Here is a 19,830-nt window from a genome sequence, read left to right on the forward strand (position 1 = left end):
GATCTTCTAACTTTTTCTTGTAAAAACACAATTTCATTACTTGGCAGGAACACTAAACACATTACTAAGATATAAACCAACTAAGAACTCAAAAAATTTAGGTTCATTTATGTCATTAATTTATTCGATGACATAATTCAACAACCAATGGCCCGTCAGAATGTTGCTGGGGTTCTTACCGTTAGGGGACTTATGGATTGCTTGTAATACTATGATAATATCTTGTTAGAATAAAGACACTGTTTGCTAATTATATGCACCGTAAATATGCATTTTAGAAATCTACCAAATTCAAAGATTAGATGTTAAGTTGGCGAAGATGTTACTTACTGAAACAATACGCTTTCACTTTGCTTCTAATGAAAATATCCGATGGACAAAAACTTCTAGTCTACCAAGTCAATGGCTGGAACACTTATGGCGTGTACTCGTCAAAAAAGACATGGTTAAGTATTTCAAAGATATACCTCTAGTGCCGATCCTGATTCAAGGAAGCTGGACTGATCCAGATGTTATTGAGCTGGTAAGACTGTCAGATTTTATTATCATAAAAGAAATTGAACATACCAAAGAATGCAGTCTAAATGATGGATTAGTTAAATGTCTTAAAGCATTAAATGTAAAGGTACTTCCAAGCCTTCCAGAATGGATACAGTTTGAATCAATTCAAAACTTTGTCAAGCGACCAACAAAAGAAGAAATTATTTATCTGTTTGGTGAAGTGTACAATAAGATTGGAGAAAATGCCGTGTTCAAATTGAACCAAGCTTTCGAAATAGATGGTCAGATAAGAAAAGTATTAATCCAGTTTGCATCTTCCTTGGTCTGTTTAGAACCAGAGCTTGTAGAAATGTTCCGAAAGCTTCACTTGTTTCGAGCTGTGCGTTCATTGAAAGATGAGGGTCAGTATAGTTCAGTTGTTAAAGTTAAGAAAGTTATTCCTGGAAACATCAATTTCCCTGTAGGGGTCGATTTGCCATTCTTGTGTATAAAAGTAGACACTGAAGATCAACATTTGATAAAGTTACTCGACATGGACATTGTAACATTAGAAGCTTTGATTTTGAGTACCATTAAAAAATTACAAGTGTCAAAAAGTAATGATCAGGTTACAACCTTTATGACATTTTTCCTGGTCAATTTTAAATTGTTCGAAAATAAAAGCTCAATATGTAATTATGCTGCAAAGCTACCTTTTCTGACAATGGGCACAATGTTGCACGTACCATCGGATCTATTTGATCCTTCATGTTCATTGCTTCAAAGATTACTTATTGGGGAATCATTATTTCCTGAAAGATCTATTGAGTTTAGTGGTAGAGAGTTAGAAGCACTGAGAAGGCTTGGTCTGAAAAGTAAAGAAAATATAAACGGTAGTATCATGCTGAAAGTTGCAAATTCATTAAAATTGTGGATGGGAGATGCACAAAAGTCTGACGACTTGTCAAAGAAAGCAGATGCATTCATGGAAGTTTTAGTTGACAATCCTAGTTTGTTGGACCATTATTGCAACGGATCAACTACTTTAGGAAATGCTCTGATGTCAATTCAGTGTATTCCAGTGGTTCAAACTCCACCTGAAAATTATCCAAATGGAATGCCGTGGTTTTCTAAAAATGTGAAACTTTGTAAGCCTGGAGAAGCTAAACATAGTAAATTGAGTCTCTTTGCAGGAGCTACAGTACCGATTGTTGATTGTTCATCACAAAAAGTAATAAAATATTTCAAATGGGAAGAATATCCATCATTGGAAATAGTATTGAACCAATTAGCATATATTCGACAGCATTACAAAGTCAACTACAAACCAGATTATGTGAAAGCTACGCAGCAAATCTACAATTACTTACATGAAAGTAAAGGCAAGTATTTAATACTACACGATAAGCTGAAAGATGAAAATATTTTATGGACTGGTAATAGCTTTGTGAAACCAAGCAGCGTAATAATTACGAACCGGGAAGGGGATCTAGATCTAAAACCTTACTTTTATTATGTGCCTGAAGAGTTTTATAACATGAATGAGCTGTTTCTGCAACTTGGGTGTAATTTAGAACAAAACAATGAATTACTACTGACCACATTACAGGATATAAAATTTAAGCACGAGTCTGCCGAGACAATAAACACTTCATCATTATCAAATGACACAGATATTGCTTTAAGGATTTTAAAATGTCTTGCACGAAAACAGAATGATGGAAGTTTTAATGTAGAAGAATCAAAAATGCTTATGTTAGTTGAAAGTCCATTGTCAGAAAGACTTTCCTTACAACCTGTATCTGTCTGCATATTAGATGAAGACCAAGATGAACTTGATGAAGAGGAGGAGAAAAGTCTGTATATTGTTAATCGAATTGTACCAGCAATTGTTGCCAAAGACCTTGGAGTAAAATCTATGAAAAGGAAAACGATAATTGGAGCTACTGAAGAATTCGGGGTAGAAGAATGGGGTGTTCATGAATCACTTACAACCAGGATAAGGACTCTACTGGAAGACGGATATACAGATGGGTTATCTGTTCCAAAAGAACTGGTGCAAAACGCAGATGACTCGGGAGCAACCATTGTTAAGTTCCTATACGATGAAAGGAAGAATGACGATGCAAAGCGGACGGAAAAGTTATTGAGTTCTGACTTAAGGTTTTGCCAAGGCCCTGCTCTTTGGGTGTTTAATGACTCCTTGTTCACAGAGAAGGATCTTCAAAATATCACTAAACTAAACGGAGCTACAAAGGCGGAAAGTAAGGACAAAATCGGTAAATTTGGTTTAGGATTTTGTTCTGTTTACAATTTAACAGATGTCCCTTGCTTTATATCTGGTAAGGATATGATCATTTTTGATCCACACGAGACATATTTAGATGAGGCAAGACAGTCACGCGGAACTGGATTAAGAGTCAGGCTTTCGAAACAAAACATAATTCGGCGCAATGTAGATCAGTTCAAACCATATAAGTCAGTCTTTGGTTGTGATTTACCTGATAAAATCTTTACAGGATACAGCGGTACTTTGTTCAGACTCCCTCTAAGAACTGATTCTCAAGCTGCAAGAAGCGAGATTTGCAGTAAACCATACTCAAAAGATGAAGTGGTAATATTATTAAAGCAATTAATAGAAAACGCTGGAAATATACTACTTTTTACACAAAATGTAAAGGTTTTACAAATATATTATCTGCCAGAAAATGCAACTGACCCTTCTCAAGCAAAACTACTCTTCAGTGTTGAAAAGACAACTACATGTACTCAATATTCCAATGGAACGGATGCTATGCCAGCACAGAGCGTATTAAAACGCATGCCCGCAGTCTTAGAAAATGATGGAAATTTTACTGAAATCCATAATGTTGAAATCAGTCAAAAATTGTATGAAAGTGTACTGCTAAAATTACAAAGCATTGAGCATTTAGGATCATCTGCAACAAACTGGATTGTTTCATGGGCGCTGGGAACAAAAGGGTCATTAATGCTTTCAAAGAGAATGTCTAAAGAAGGGGCAGTTCCTCTTTCAGCTATTGCTATACCACTTACAAATAAAACAGACAATTGTCCTCTTGTGCTTAAAGATGTTCCAATAGGATTTTACAGAGTTGGTCATTTGTTTTGTTTCTTGCCTCTGCCAGTACAAACAGATTTGCATATGCACATAAATGGTTGTTTTAGTGTCAGGTCAGATAGAAGAGGTCTTGCATGGTTTTCAGAAGATGATAAAAGAAGCAGGGATGGCATCACTTGGAACCAGGCATTAATGGAAGACTCTGTTGTTCAGAGTTTTGTTAACCTCTTGTCATATCTGTCTGAAAGAAATCCTAAAGGTTACATTTATCACTCGTTATGGCCATTAAGCGGATGTATTGATGTCAAGGCGTTTTTACACAGCTTTTATAAGAAGCTTATCTCAGATAACATTAAACTTTTCAAAGGAGAACATGTGTGGGTATCATTTGATGAAGTAGTTTATCTTGATCCTGCTATTAGACACACTAAAATGATTGGAGATATTGCTTTTGACTTTCTGGGGTCTGTGCCAATAAGTACTGGTAAGCATATTATTGAAATGCCTGGTCAAATTCTGTCATTACTCCAAAATTGGAACCCTGAACGCAATTCATTTTTCAAAAAATCTATGGTAGATGAAGAAGAACTTATGATTCATTTGTTAAACTCAATAGACTCAGTATTTTGGCACAATAAATTGCCACAAAGGAACCAAATGTTACTGCATGCTATGCAATGTAAAAGTAAAAAGGTAATTCAGAAATTGCAAGCTACAAAATGTATCCCTACTGAACCAAACAATGTGCTTCATAGACCAAATGAATTGGTTTGCCCCAAATCAGAGATTGCAGGAATGTTTAATGTCACTGATGAGAAATTTCCTTTGAAATCAGAAGGCTTTTGTACAAGTAAAACATTGGCCAAACTTAACACGCTAGGCATGAACAATAAGTATCTTACACAAGCCATGCTTTTGCAAAGGTGCAAGACAATACATCAATTAATAACAGATTGTGGCAATTGTGCTCTGGAAAGATCAGTTCAAATAATCAAATACTGTGGAAGATTAGATGTAATTCAAGAACTACAAAACGACATTGCATTCATAAGGGAGCTTCGACAGACTCTTTTGATGCCCGTGCTACACTCACCTCCTAATTGGCGATTCACATGGAAAGCAGATAAACTAGATGATGTCTCAAATTCATATTGCACCGACCATTCAAAACAGAAGGAGAATTCTGTACGATTTGGAAAACCAACATGTTTGTTTCGGGAAAGTCTAAGTACATGTATCGGTAGTGTAGGGCTATTCGTGCATGAAAACCTTTTAAGACGGAAATGTGCTCTGCCCGAAAATTTGTTTGAATTACTAGGTGTGGAAAAACAACCCTCATTAGAATTACTTTTGCAACAGCTAAATCATTTATCAGATGAATACCGTTGTCCAGAGCAGCAGTTAAGAAGTTTAGATAAGATTTCAAAAGCTGTATATGAAGGGCTTGAAAGGCTTATTGTTGATAAATCTGAAATAGAAATTTTAGAAATGGAATGTTTCCAGAAAATAGGTGATAAGCCGCTGATTATAATGGGAAAGGAACTTGTATGTTCTAGTAAGATTGCATTTCAGGTGAAATCGGAGTGTATTCCTGAACTATATTGTTTGCGAGAATTTGACTATAAGAAGAAAAAAGTTTTTAAAGCACTTGGAGTAAAAGACCATTTTACGGTGGAATTTCTTCTATCAGTGTTACAAAGAATATACACAGACTGTTTATACCGCAAATGCATTGATATAGACACTGTGTCATGCTTGCTGGTGAATCTTTGTGAAAGCATGAAAATTGAAAATATACATTATTCAGATTTGAAAGAAACTGAAGCGATAATTGTAGCTCCAGATGTAGATGGATTTTTACGACCAACGCACGAATTGGTCATAGAAGATCCAGCATACAAATCATCTGCTTCTCTTCATATTCTACATGGAAATATACCACCAGATACAGGAAGAGCACTTGGTGTCAAATCTAAACAGCGGAAAATAGTTGAATGTTTTTCTACCGGATTTTTTGAACCATTTGGACAAAACGAAAGTTTGATAACTAGACTTACTGGAATTCTTGAAGACTATCCGTGTGATTCAAGTATCATGAAAGAACTATTACAAAATGCAGATGATGCAAGCGCAACTGAAATATTCTTTATAAAGAACTATGTTACCTACGATAATGAAAAGATATTTGGAAAAGAAGATCTTCAAGGACCTTCGCTTTGTGTATTTAACAACAGTTATTTCACAGAAGATGACTTTAATGGTATTAGAAATCTTGGAGTAGGTAGTAAGCGTGAAGATCCATCCAAAACAGGTCAGTATGGCATTGGATTTAACGCTGTATATCACTTAACAGATACACCATCTTTTCTCACTAAAGGACCAGGGTTAGGAAAAGATGGCCAAATTTGTATATTTGATCCTATGCTGTCTTGTTTAGAAGGTCATGCTACATCTGAAAACCCAGGAATAAAATGTGATGCTTATTTTATGAAAGAATCTTTTCCCAATATGCTTCTTGGATATCCAGTTATCCCGAGTATTGAGGCATCTGGACAGGGTACTATATTTAGACTTCCATTACGAAGATATAGGTCTCCTATCAGTAGCAATGTAATGACACCTGATAAAATGGATAAAGTGATTGAGTCCTTTAAGAAAGACATGTTTGAATCTCTTCTGTTTTTGAAGAACATTAAATGCATAAAAGTTTTTAATGTAAGCAATGGTGATTTATTTGAAGAATTTTCAGTGGAAAGAAAACTATCTGAAGAAGATGATATATGTCGTAAAAAATATTTTTCAAGTATTAAAGAAGTTGCTAAAGGTAACCTCCATGTCCCTCATCAAAATTTGTGCATGCAGCCTATAGAGACATTTTATAAGATCAACATTGAAGACAACACTGGCCATAATGAAAACTGGTTAATTGTTAATAGCTTTGGAATTGAACAAACTTGTGAAAAAAAATCTAGTGTTATGTTAGCATTAAAGGCAAAGGCGATTGGTCTAACACCTGTGACTGCTATAGCTTTGCCTTGGCCTGAAAATGAAACACATACTTCCCTTCCTGCCACAGATAAAATGAGAAAAATAATGGAGAAGAAAATCACAGGAAAAGCTTTCTGTTTTCTTCCCCTTCCTATAACAACAGGATTACCATTTCACGTAAATGGGCATTTTGCCTTAGATAAAGCTAGAACAAAGCTATGGAGTGAAGGAGATCGAAAGTCGTGGAATGATTTTGTATTAGCTGAACTATTAAGTCGGACATGCATAACAGCTTTACAGTATTTGAAGGAAAACTTTGTCTGTAGACATTCTACTGAAATATTTGATAAAATTCTAATAGCCCAGACCCTTGAAAGATATCACGAATACTTTCCAAAGTGGGAAAAGAGTTCTGACAATAACTGGAAATTGTTTGTAAGTAACTTTTATAAAATTGTTATTGAAGAGGAAGTCAATATATTTCCATCGACTGGAAGAACATACATTGACAACAGTCAACCGGAAGAAAATACCCATGAAATAGGTTTGGATTGGGTGTCTCTTTCTAAATCAGATGATGATTTCGATGGCACTTTTAATGTTGTATCAAAACATGTTACATTTAGCCATCCAATCTTTACAGACAAAGATGCACATTCCGTCCTATACACGTTAAGAACAATTGGGATGAAAGTCATTGAAACACCTCATTGGGTTAGCAAATCTATAAGTCAGTCTGGTATTAAATATATTCCATCATGCACACCCAAATCAGTGATCAAATTTTTAAAAACATTTGATGACGAAAATGCAGCACATTGTCGTATTGGGAAAATGAACAGTCGGTTAGAAGAAACAATGATATCAAATGTCGAGGCCCTTCAGAGCTTGTTGAATTACATAATTCGCGATGAAAATTTTACTGACAAAATTGATGGTTTGCCGCTATGTCTCGCAAACAATGGTTTGTTAAAGGCCTTCAGCAAACATGCCCCATTGTTTTGTTCAGATATGTGTGATATTTTGATCGGATCAGCTGACCAGTTTGTACATAGCGAAATCATTTATATGGTAAATCGGAATGAATACCATACATCAAAAGTTATTAAAACATTTGAAGTAGACAATTTACTTTCAATACTCGCTGACACATTTGATCCAGCAGATTTTGCTTCCGGAATGTGTGTTGATTGGAATAAAGATGCTGGTGTTCCAATAAAACCAAATATTATTGAAAGAATATTGTTTTTTATTTACAGTAAATCAGTCAAAATAAATAATACCACAATGCATGAAAGTTTAGACGAGAATCTGTTTCAAAGAAATATTTGCATGTTCAACGATTGGTCTTTCCTGCCAACATTTCACTATGTTGGGTCCGCAAAAGTATTTCAGCTTGTCCCTTTTTGCAACTCAAATCGTTTATATAACAAAAGTTACTTGCCCCAACATGACACTTTAAATAAGGTTGCGAAAAAATTGAATGTGCCATGTCTAGATGAATCATGTTTTTTGAAACCTGATAAAAGAATAGCCTCTCACTTACGCAGGATGCTGCCATCATATGAGCGACCAGTGCAGTTACTTGAATGTTTATCTTATTACAGACCCAAATTTCAAATGAGCAAAATAACACATGATGAATGTGTTTCAGTTCTCAACCTTTTTGATGGTGCAATAGATCAGATGAAAAAGAATTGTGATGCTCTTACTTTGCAAAATATGTTTAAAAAACTTCCACTATTTGTTTCTCACCAGAAAGAAATTGTGAGTATAGACAATTTTGTTCATGTTATTGTGTTGCTAACTGGCATACCGTCTGATGGTATAAATGATTGGGCGCAAAACACTGGAATATTACTTCTAAAAGACACTGAAAAACTTCGAAATTTATACAAGTTTTTAAATTTTCCTACGAAGTCTGTAATTGAAGTGTACATTGAAAAGATATTGCCCACATTTGATCTCGTTCCAAGAAGTGTATGGAAAGTACATATTGAATATATAAAGAATACACTCTTAATGAGATCACTTGGTCAAAAGTTTGATCACCATCAGTTAAATGTCATTCAACAACTAAAAGCCATTCCTTTTATCCATGTCATTGGGAAGGATAAACGAGTGGACCAACTATATGACTGTTGTCACCCCGTCTTTTCTTGCATGCTGTCTGAAGATTATTTTCTCCCAAAGGAATATAGAGGGCACGAGTGGCGCGAGTTTTTAGAAATTCTAGGGATGATAATGAAACCTACTGAGAAAATGCTGATTGACTTTGCACAGAGCCTTGAAGCTAAGATCAACAATCGCATAAATGAAGAAACTAAAAAACAGTCTGGTGCTCTTGTCGATTGTCTTTTTAATGGAGATTGGTCAGAGCAGACACTTGCGAAAATGAAAAATATACGCTTTGTTGTGCCTCGAAAAGTTGATGAGAAAAGGACATTTCTTGCAAAACAGCCAGGTAATGCAGAGTTGTTAATATGTTTTGCCGGGGCAGTATCAGACAAACATATGGATCTCTGCTGGTCAAGTCAAAATCTCATTTTCTACTTACCATTTTCTGAGAACATGAGAATGTTTCTTGGAATATATGAATATCCACCAATGGATCGGATTGTTCAACATTGTCAGAACGTGACTGAAGTCTTCAAAAGAGAACTTGAAAAGAACAATATTTCAAGTTTACCTTTTTTTGTGAAATCTCAAATGGAACTGCTTTATTCAGCGTTTCAGAAGTCCTATGAGGAATCAATGCAACAAAAATTTAAAGTTACTCCGATCGTTTTCCATCCAGAAGATAATAAAATGTTACTGGTTCGCCAAGTGGTTGTCAACCTTAACGAAGTTGATGAAATAAGACCATATTTGTACAAGCTTCCAAACTGTTTCGGGCCTTATGAAAATTTGTTTCAGAAATTGGGTTCACACAGAGTCCCACTGTGTTCCGATTACTCAGCAGTTTTAGCAGAGATAAAACAACAGTACAAGGAAAAACCCCTTCCTTATAATACATTACTCTTTGTGCAGAAAGCTCTTGAAAATATTATTAAATTGATAGACATGGAAAAAGAGCCTTTGCAGAATGTTGCACAAGTATTCATTCCTGATCGAAATAAAGTTCTCGTTCCATCAAAAAAATTGACAGTTTCAAACAACAATGAAATCGAGAAACGACTTGAAGGAAAGATAGATATAGATTTCTTCATAGGATTTAAGGAATTGAAAATAGACTGTGTTAGGGATCCTGCTTTACCATTCGAACAATGGCCTAAACTATTGCAGCCAGATGTTTTGACAAGAGAAATTGTTGAAGAAATTTCAACTGACAATATTCAAGAGGAAGACTGTATAGAAGCACAACGAATAGAATATTCTCTTCGTTCTGCCCCTGTTGTTGAAGGGATTATACGCCTAGTCAAGCATCAGTTTAAATGTGATGGCGAAAGCTTTCATTACAGTATTGAAAATGCAATCATGCAGCGCCTAAGAAGCGTAAAAGTAACAAAAGTATCAGGACTGAAAACATTCCTGAAATATAAAGGGCAAAAAATAGAAGGGACAGAATTGAATGCGTCCTGTTTCATAAAATCTTTTGAAAATGATACAGCAGATGAAGTAAATTTCACAGGGTATGAACTGTGCTTCCAAAAAGAAGCAGGTGAACAGACTTTGACTGACTTAATAAATGATAATCATGGTCTCTTGACATTGGTTGACTTATGTACTGAGAACAGGCTTGGTAAACGAATGACTATCTGTCTGTCGCAAATTCTTCGATTATTAGAAAATTCATCCGAAATAAGTCGGAGGCTTGATAATTTACAAATCGATGCCTACGACCTCCCGGCATCGTGGAATGTTTCGATTTTCCCTCGACCTGGAACTTATGTGGAAGAGAAATTCCACGCTTTCTTGGAACAAAGCATTTCTCCATTTAAGGTATATGAATATATGTATGTTGCACTTGAAGTTGAAGACTCGACCGATTTAACTGATCCAGTTTACATGTATGCTGACATTTGGAAAGAAAACAAAAGGTTTCACGGGGCTTCTGTTCTCGATATTACATACGATGTTAACGTTGGTCGTAAAGATGAGATAATTACTGTCCCTATATACCGCTTGTATAGATTCAAACCAAAAGAACAGGAGATTGTTCAAGATTTAGTTGCATATGACATTGAGCCAATTGGTTCAATTCCTATTGACGAAAACTTTCGTCGTGTAAGACAAATGCTAGAAGATGCCTGGAAATTGGATGAAACTGGGCGAAAAGCGGTTATCCGTCGTTTGTGGATGCAGTGGCATCCGGACAGAAACAGAGACAACCGAGAATACGCCGGGCGTGTGTTTAATTACATCAATGAAATAGTGCTAAAATTGGAGAAGAAAGAGATTATTGATGATGAAATTACAAGTGACACTGGAAGAATGCCCCCTGACATGTCGCGTTCAACATTTGGATCAGCAAGTGATGCTGTGTATAGAAGAGGGTGTACACTTGCAGCACACTTTCACGATAACAGAGACGATTATAATAGATCTACACGTACCGGCAATTTTGCCCATCACAGAGCAGAGGAAGCAATTGTACGGCATGTTGGAGAAGCAAAACGCTGGCACAGACAAGCTGTTCAGGACTATAAAGCTGCCATAAGTAACATTACAACAGGAGCTGATGACTTAAGCTTTAACTGGGTGTGCTATAAGTGTCATCAGGTATGTTATTCCTAAACAAACTTGTAGTAGAATAAATCGTTGAAATAAATTTGCCTTTAAAAATGAATTTACTTTTTTACAGAGTAGGGAATAAATGCAAATACTTATTCTAATGTGCAAATCAATTTTACTGATTACCATTTCTGCTATTTCTGTTTCTCAAGTCATTAAGAAAAAAATCTCAATCACTTTTATCTGTACGTACATACTGATAGTTGTTTGAAATGTGTGCTTATTTATTTGAAGGCCGCTGAAAAGGCTTTAAAGGCAGCCTGGTTTGCCAAAAATGCAAATATGGCTCGGCGAAAAGATCATTCATTGGGAAATATTGCCAATGGTCTTGATGATGGATTACTATTTACCGAGGTAAATTAAGATATTTTAACAGTTTCATAAGAAATATGGTTTGCCTTAAATCACACCTGTAATCAAGTTTTGTGAGAAAGGAGCGCGCTACCTTCATAACAACTCTTGTTAAAAGATTAAGCATTTTGCCAATAAATACATATACTTTCAACTAAACACCTTTTCTTATCCTAGTAAGATCTGAAAGATAAAACAATAATGTTCAAAGAAATAAAAAAAAAGAAAAGCACGTTGACTGCAGCGGGATTTGAACAACAGTCGTTAAATTCCATGCAAATAACATTAATGCTAGCCTTTTTGAATAGTCAATTTTTAATTTTGAGATAATGCTTTAGGAGTTATCTACCTATATGTAAAATGATGTAGAGATTTTAATGGCATTAATTGAGACATTTAATGTGATATCTTATTTGTTTACATTCCGCCAACCTACATCAAAAATATGCTATCAAACCCTTGGCATGATAATTTTACAAGTGCACATAGATAGTGACAACATAGTTATTTACTTTTTTTGTTATCATCACAATTCCTTATTCGTTTAGGCTACGTCCTTGGAGCGTATTACTGGAGACTATTCTTACATGCGGTATCCAGATGCTGTTTTGGGACGACATCAAATACCATCTGAAATGTTTGATTGTAAAAAGGCAGAGAAAGCTGTTGAGATCACAAAGTGCATACTTGACACAATAGCCGAGTTAATTGACTGAATATGCTGTTAAAAGGTGGCTATAAATGTATGTCTGTTAAACCACATCGAATGAAAATGGAAAATGTACTTCGTTATCTAAATGAAAAAAAGCAATCACTTTTGCTGTAACATATATTATTATTTCTTTACAGTCTTTCGTTATTAACATCATGTTTATAATGTAAACATTTCATTTCATTTAATTATGAGATATTTTAAGATGGATGTGTCAAGTTCTGTCTTATTGAATTGAACTAGAGTTGACTTTAGATTGACTGTACATATAGTATACATTGCTTTTCTGAAAGTCTTGTTTTTTGCTGTTTAAAAAGTGTTGTGTTGTGTGAATATTGACATTTGACATTTCACACATAATATGTGTATTTCTTGATAAAGTATGAAACCTAATCGTATGGAAACCGGCAAAGAACTTGATTATCTAGATGATGAAAAAGAGAGCAATCAATTTTGTTGTAATAGTTTACAAGTACATTTGTATATTTTGTAAAAGATAAAACAATGTGTTTTTGATAGTTTTATCTTGTTTATATAGTAGACTAATTATCTTATTTTATTTTTGTTATAAATTATGTGTTTCGTTATGAATATGGCAAGTACTGTCTTTTAATTTCTTGCTGAATTAAAATGACTTTGAAATTGCTTTTTATACAGAAAAAATTTTGTTGTTGACATTTTCTATTTGATATACGTTTGAATACCAAGATGTTTGATAGTTATTTATTGCTCACCTTAAACGGTTGTTTACATTTATTTACCAGGCTGCTTGATGCATGTTTTATTGCAAACAACCATTTATGCACGGCCATAAAACCATTCAGACATCTTTATAACGAATTGTGTATACAACATATTTTCTTAAATTGAGAAAATACGGAAATTACTTCATTTTCAATTGACAGTTGCTGTGTTGTAGATTACATTAAGGTTACGAGCGACGTAACAAACGTACACTATAAAAATTGTTCTACTACATTTCTTCATCAGCATATTGTTTCACGTGTAGATAAACATTTTACTTAAACATTTTCTCAGTCAAACATGTGAAGACGTCTGATTAGATCAAATCAAGTCTTCAATTTTTACTTTGTCACTTGATATCATTGATCTCTCGAGGGATGCCTTTATCAGATTACTGTACTTAAAGCAGCGTTGATATATTTGACTTTGGCTGTTTGTAAAGATTCTTTTCATGCTACATCACTCATTGTTTTGATATTGATGTGTTATATTTTATTAAGTGTTAATATAAAGAAGTGCTTTTTGTTTGTCATTATGACACCATAAATGTCTTACATCACATTGGTAGTTGCAAGTTTTTTTTATTTGTTTATGAAACCTTATATTTCATTACCAGAATATGGCGGAATGGCTTTCCATTTTAGGGAAAGTTTAGTCAATTTTGAACATTATGTAGATAAATATCATATCAATATCACTCGACAGGTTTTTGGTCATTACCAAGCTGTATAGTATTATTGTTCTCATTATAAACATGCTTCGCACGAGATGTTTTTATTGCTATTTGTTCTTCGTTGAGCCTTCAGATATATTGTAGATATATTGGCTTTAACACTTTGATAATACTGATGATACATAATAAATAAATGTTTTTTTGTAAAATTCAGCATATTACATAGCATAATATTGATGCATTTTCTATATATATACATTTTGTGTGCTTACATGTAAACGCGATAAGAGTTGTCTTTAGGTTGTATTTAAGGTGACCTATTGGACTATTTTTTATCCAAGGGAAGTTAAAATTGGTTAAAAGTAAGCTGATTGGTGTTTCTATTTACTGACCACTTCATACATTCAGCAGATGATTTTTTACCATTTTGAAGACAACCATTTATTTTGTAATTATATCCTCTGTAAGTTATATATTTATACTGTGTATCTTTGTAGTGTTTTTCCTTCATGTGTATACATTGTATATTAAATAATTTTCATTTTTAGAAGAAATTCATATTTGAGTTGATATAGCTGTACTTTTATATTCTAAAATTGACTAAAACATGTTAAAAGTACAGGAATATTGTTTAAATTGTTCTTATTAAGGCATTTTTCTGAAGAAAGTATAGATTTGGAAAAATGCACCTATATTACTGCACAAAAGGTAATGATTTGTTTTATCTTTCTTTGTTGTTTGTGAATATACATGCATATGGTTTAATTGATTAGTCCTCTAACAATGGTGGTATTGATAGTCAAGTACTTGTTTTTCTTTGCGTTGAGAAAAGGCATTTGGCTTTACTGTATAGTTTTTATTGACTTGAATGTTTCAACTTAAATGTACATTATATGTATTATTGATTTTCTTTAATATTTATTCTTTTGCATATATCGATTATGTACAATTTTGTTTTGAACACTACAGTTAGGCCAATTATCTTCATCAATTACTTTCATGCGCATTTTTAACGCTTAAGTTCTATTTTTGTAAATAAATTGAACTTTGAATTCCAAGGAAAACATTGAAGCAAACGATAAAATTATTAGCCCTGTGCCTTTGTCTACACCAGTATCATGTATTGGGAAATATAATTGTACAGCCATAGTTTCATTACACCCATTAAAGTGTTTTTATTGTCAAATACACTTGTAGGCCAGAGTTTATGATGGCTGTCATATTCTGACACAAGTATGTCTCCTATTATTGAGAATTTATATAAAAGTTTTCATATCAATTGATATTTTTACTAAACAAATTGATTAGAATCTATGATTGTTATTTTTCTGACCATCATAAACACTCATTTCGAAAAGAAAACATTCTACTCTGAAATGTTTATTGACAAAATTTACTCATTACTCATCTTGAAATTTTGAAGCACCTATCCTTTTCAATACACATTTAAAATATTGTCTTAAAACGTCTTTATTAATTAAATGTGTATGTAAGACATGAGTTCATTACTCTAAATATATTTTCTTGTATACTATGTACAAATATTTTATATGTATTATGTGTAGTATTTTATTATAATTATGTTCAATAACAAATGATACGTTTGTTATAAAATCTAGAAATAAGCAATTGCTACTAATGCAATTAAAGCTAAAAGAAGATGCAATTACCGCTTTCAGTATGTCAAATGTGATTAAACAAAACTTCAAGTATATTCTAACAAACGTATATCATTTCCTTGTAGGAGGTACATTATTTCCTTGTAGAAGGTACATTATTTCCTGACAATTTATGACTTAGTTTTGTGACACCTTTAATCTTTGTTTTATTAACATGTTGTTAACACTGGCATATCCTTTTTTATTTCTTCAAGATAAACGTAGTTTATATTCAAAGTCGAGTTCTTTGAAAATTGTAAATGATTTATTTTCTTTGCCTGAATTATTCTAAATCAATGTTGTTATATCAAGGGATACACTTTATTATATCATAATACAATAAAGGCGAGCCCTTTCATAAGTCAAATGATATGTTTGTATTAAGTTTATAATTTGTATCTATTATAATTGTTTCTAAACGAGGGGTAAACTTTATTTAAAAAGGCGAATCCTTAAAAATTGTATTTAACTAATGTCTATGCGGAGGGATACACTTGATTACGATATAACATAATCACGGCGAGCCCTTTCGTCCATCGAAATGTCGTTTTGATTATAATAATTCATTTAAATTGATATATTTTCAAGGGATATACTTTAATTGTTTTAATGCGAATCATTTAACATTATGACATGCTTTGTCATTCAAGTTATTAATTTTATTTCAAGGGATATACTTTTAAATAATCATTTAAAAGGCCGACCCATGAAACAAAATATCACAATAATTATTTAGTTGAATTCACAATGTCTTTAAAATACATACAGATGTAATTAACTTCCCATTCTGAAACTTAGTTACTTTTGTGTTGTTTAGAATCTATGACAATATTACAAAATTAAAAGTTTGACAAAAGTAAGCTATGTGTTTATTTGTTATATCCATATATATACATGTCTGGCCACCTACAACACTTAATCATATAAGTGAGATGTCTTTGTACCATTGCCAGATTTGGTGTAGACAGCTTGCGAAGTATGTTTTAAACTCGCCTTTTTCGAAGAAAAAAGTTATTGCTACAGCCACATTATCGTTGACGTTACCATTGCCGATGGCGTCCAAAATTTTAACCTTTGTCATTTTTATGCCACCGTACCGATTCATTTGTGTGTGTGTGTGTTATATTATGTAGTAAACTAATTTTAACCAAACTTACAAGGATTGTTTCTTGGGTGAAGGACTTTCAAAGTTGTTCAAAGACTTTGATTCCATGCAGAAATCTGGTTACCATGGTAACCAAAAGGAATTATAAGAATAAATTTAAAACAATTCTTCTAAAGACAGACCCACAAGGCCTAGAGAATAGATACTGTGCATAAGGCGTTGTCTGGAAGACTATTAAGTCTATTCAAATTATAGCTCTGGGGTCAAAATTGCCCGCCCGGTGGTCATTACTTTTCTCATTTTTTTCATATATAGTAAAAGCTTAAAAGATATTCTTGTTTTAAGGTACAAGGCTTAGATCTTTGATACTTGGTATATGATATAATCTATAGGTCCTCTATCAAAGTTGTTCAAAATGCTGGTGGGATTTACATGCCGCTATTTTATTCTTGGAGTACATACGGGTAGACATGTTTTTGCGACAAAAACCCTTTCTTGTCTTCTTCTCTCTAACCGGCTATAATTTAATTATTAATGAATGGAATTGGTATTTAGACACAATATTGTCCAGCTTTCGTAGGCCAAACTGCTGGCAGGATTTCGTCATTACTTCCCAGGAGTGATCAGTACAATACATATTTGTATATATCGCGGGCACGTTCTGCTTCGCTGTACAAAGTGGCTGACAGAGCTTAACATAGAAACATCTTGTTCCACTTTCAAAGGTCAAACTGCTGGCGGGATTTTATTGAATCTCCTCAGGAGTAATCAGTACCATCCCCATTTGTGCGTATCGCTTGTTTGTTCAGTTCTGCTGCATAAAATGGCTGTGGCAAAAATCTACTTTCACAGTTCAAACAGCTGTTGGGATTTCGACATAACTTCACAAGAGTGATCAGTACCATACCTGCTTGTTTATATCGCAGGCACGTTCTGCTTTGCTGCACAATGGCCATGAGGGCTTACAATAGACTATTTTCCCCCAAAATTCACTATGAAGCTGCATGCGGGATTTGATGAAACGTTACTAAATTGATCAGACCATGCCAAGTTGTGCATACCATTGGCATGTCCTTCTAGCTTTACATAATGACTGCCAGAGCTTAAATAGAAAAATATTGTCCAGAGTTCAGAAGTGAGCAATACCAAAAAGTTCGGAGCGTAACGTCTACATGCATAATGAGGCGGAGTTTTCCATAGTGAGGCGGAGTGTCGCGCGAAAATTCAAGTGCTTGTGGCAAAGGTCAAGGTCTTACTTCAGTGTCAAATGTCACAAATAACAAGATAGAACATTTATATGTGAGTATATTTTTTATATAATTACATGGATTAATTTTAATATTATTTAGAACAAATACTCTCTATGGTGAGTTTAGATGTATTGTGCAAAATGAAGATCAAAGTCCCAAGACGTCAAATGTTAAATAAAAATATCAAAATTTGTTTGTCCGCACTGTATCTTGTTTTGAAGTATTTTGCTTAGTAATAAGAGGTTTTTTGAGCCCGCTTGCGCTGAGCTCGACATAGTTGACACAATGGCTGTTCCGTGTTTACGTGTGCTCTCGTGCGTCCAAACTTGTCCATGTCTTAACTTCTTCGAGCACGGAGTAATTGTCATATAACATTGAGCTTTTAGGCACAAATCTTCATTATGAGATTTCGTGTGATGCACATGAACCATTTCACCGGATCAGACACAAAGATCACCTAAGCTGATGCAATATCAATATTTTTTAACGTGGATATAAAGGGGATGTGTTTCGCACATCTCACCTATGTAAACATCTTTCTCCTTCATCTGAAGCTTATAGGGGGGGCTAGACATTCAGCCCATGGGCATGTCTTGTATCACCGTTCAATGGATTATGAAATTACTTGGCACAAATGTTCACAGTAATGGGACGACATGTCATGCGTTGCATCCGGGCCTCTACATTCAAAGTCACGGTCACATTTTGGGGTCAAACTATTACATTTCTGTTAAAGGGTATATTTTTTTCAAAAATTTTACTTCAATTTATCAAAATTTGTATTAAAGAATTTTGAAATTTCTTGGCACAAATATTCACGATAGTAACACGATGTTTCATGAGCAATAGCCGGATCCCTACCTTTAAGACCAAGGCTTAACATGGTCTTTCCAGTCCTTAATATCTTTATCTTTCTAAGGATTTTGAAATTGCTTGTTCAATGGATTTGAAATTACCTGGCACAAAACCTCAAAGGACGAGGCCTTACTTTGAGGTCAAAGCATAGCAAGGCCCAAGGAAATATAATGTCATTCGAGAAGCGCCCACATACCTTGATTGATGAAAAATTACGAACCGGACACGAAATATACCGTGTAACATAGCAAGCCCTGTATTGATTTTGTATTGGGAACGTTTTGTGGTTTTGAAATAATGATCAAAACTATACAAAAAATTTCTGTTGACATAAGCACTGGAGTTTTTTTTATTCCATTTCTGTAATGAATTTATTGTTGGTAACGGAAAATAGAATAGAAGGCCCATGTGCGTAACCATACTTTTGTCTAACAAATCCTTCGTTCAATAGGGTTTGTCACACACATTTCACAATCTTAAGTATGAAGCTTTATCTAGAACTAAGTTATTTTCCACACATACATCACTATCATTTTTAAGGAAGAAGAAAACAAAAACAAACAAGAAACATAAACATGCCGGTTCAGTCTTATAAAGACCTAATGTAATTCATTGTATCAGAGCAGGCAAGGCGTTTTTCCAAATCAGGTCATAACTGTCCTAAAGTTTCCGTGTGGCTTTTTTCGAATTCTTTAACAATACGTATCTTTATAAGTATGTTATAGTTAATTGTTCATGAAATGAAACTGCGTTTCACTTAACTGGTAACTAATTGCTTATGATCAGAGAACAGACATCATTTGGGTTTTCGTAAGGAACTAAAACTTGCGTACAGTTAGTTTATCGAAACAAAATATCATGCGTTTATTATGAAATACGAAAATTTTTGGGATATATACAAATGATTTGATAATTTTATTCTTGCAATTAGTTTTGCTATTAATAATTAACATGTGGGTATTATAACTAATCAAATATCTGTTTCAGTACATCTGTAATTGTATTCCTTTTAACATGTATGTCAGGTTGCCGGTGGCATTTGAAGTATCAAATACCTCAATTATTTCTCCTTACTATGAAATATACCATCATACTCAATTATATCGTTTTGAAATGATAGCCGCTATTGATACATACACACGAGTAATCTTAATGTTTTTCTACAACCAATTTATTTGTTGCATGTGTAGATCTAGTATTC

At 33.9% G+C, this 19,830-nt stretch overlaps 1 protein-coding gene across 1 annotated transcript in view; it reads left to right on the plus strand.

Annotated features, from left to right (window-relative positions):
* Window positions 1-14,987, plus strand: part of LOC132759906 (sacsin-like) — a 38,952-nt gene extending 23,965 nt beyond the window's left edge. The window contains exons 7-9 of the mRNA XM_060751779.1: window positions 279-11,269; window positions 11,516-11,635; window positions 12,181-14,987. Coding sequence (XP_060607762.1) covers window positions 279-11,269; window positions 11,516-11,635; window positions 12,181-12,348 — 11,279 coding nt within the window. The 3' untranslated portion in view covers window positions 12,349-14,987. The remainder of the gene's footprint in view (window positions 1-278; window positions 11,270-11,515; window positions 11,636-12,180) is intronic.
* Window positions 14,988-19,830: the final 4,843 nt, after the last annotated feature.

The sequence above is a fragment of the Ruditapes philippinarum genome, unplaced genomic scaffold (assembly GCF_026571515.1).
Source record: "Ruditapes philippinarum isolate M1 unplaced genomic scaffold, ASM2657151v2 ctg2444_1_1_1_1, whole genome shotgun sequence".
NCBI classification, from domain to species: domain Eukaryota; kingdom Metazoa; phylum Mollusca; class Bivalvia; order Venerida; family Veneridae; genus Ruditapes; species Ruditapes philippinarum.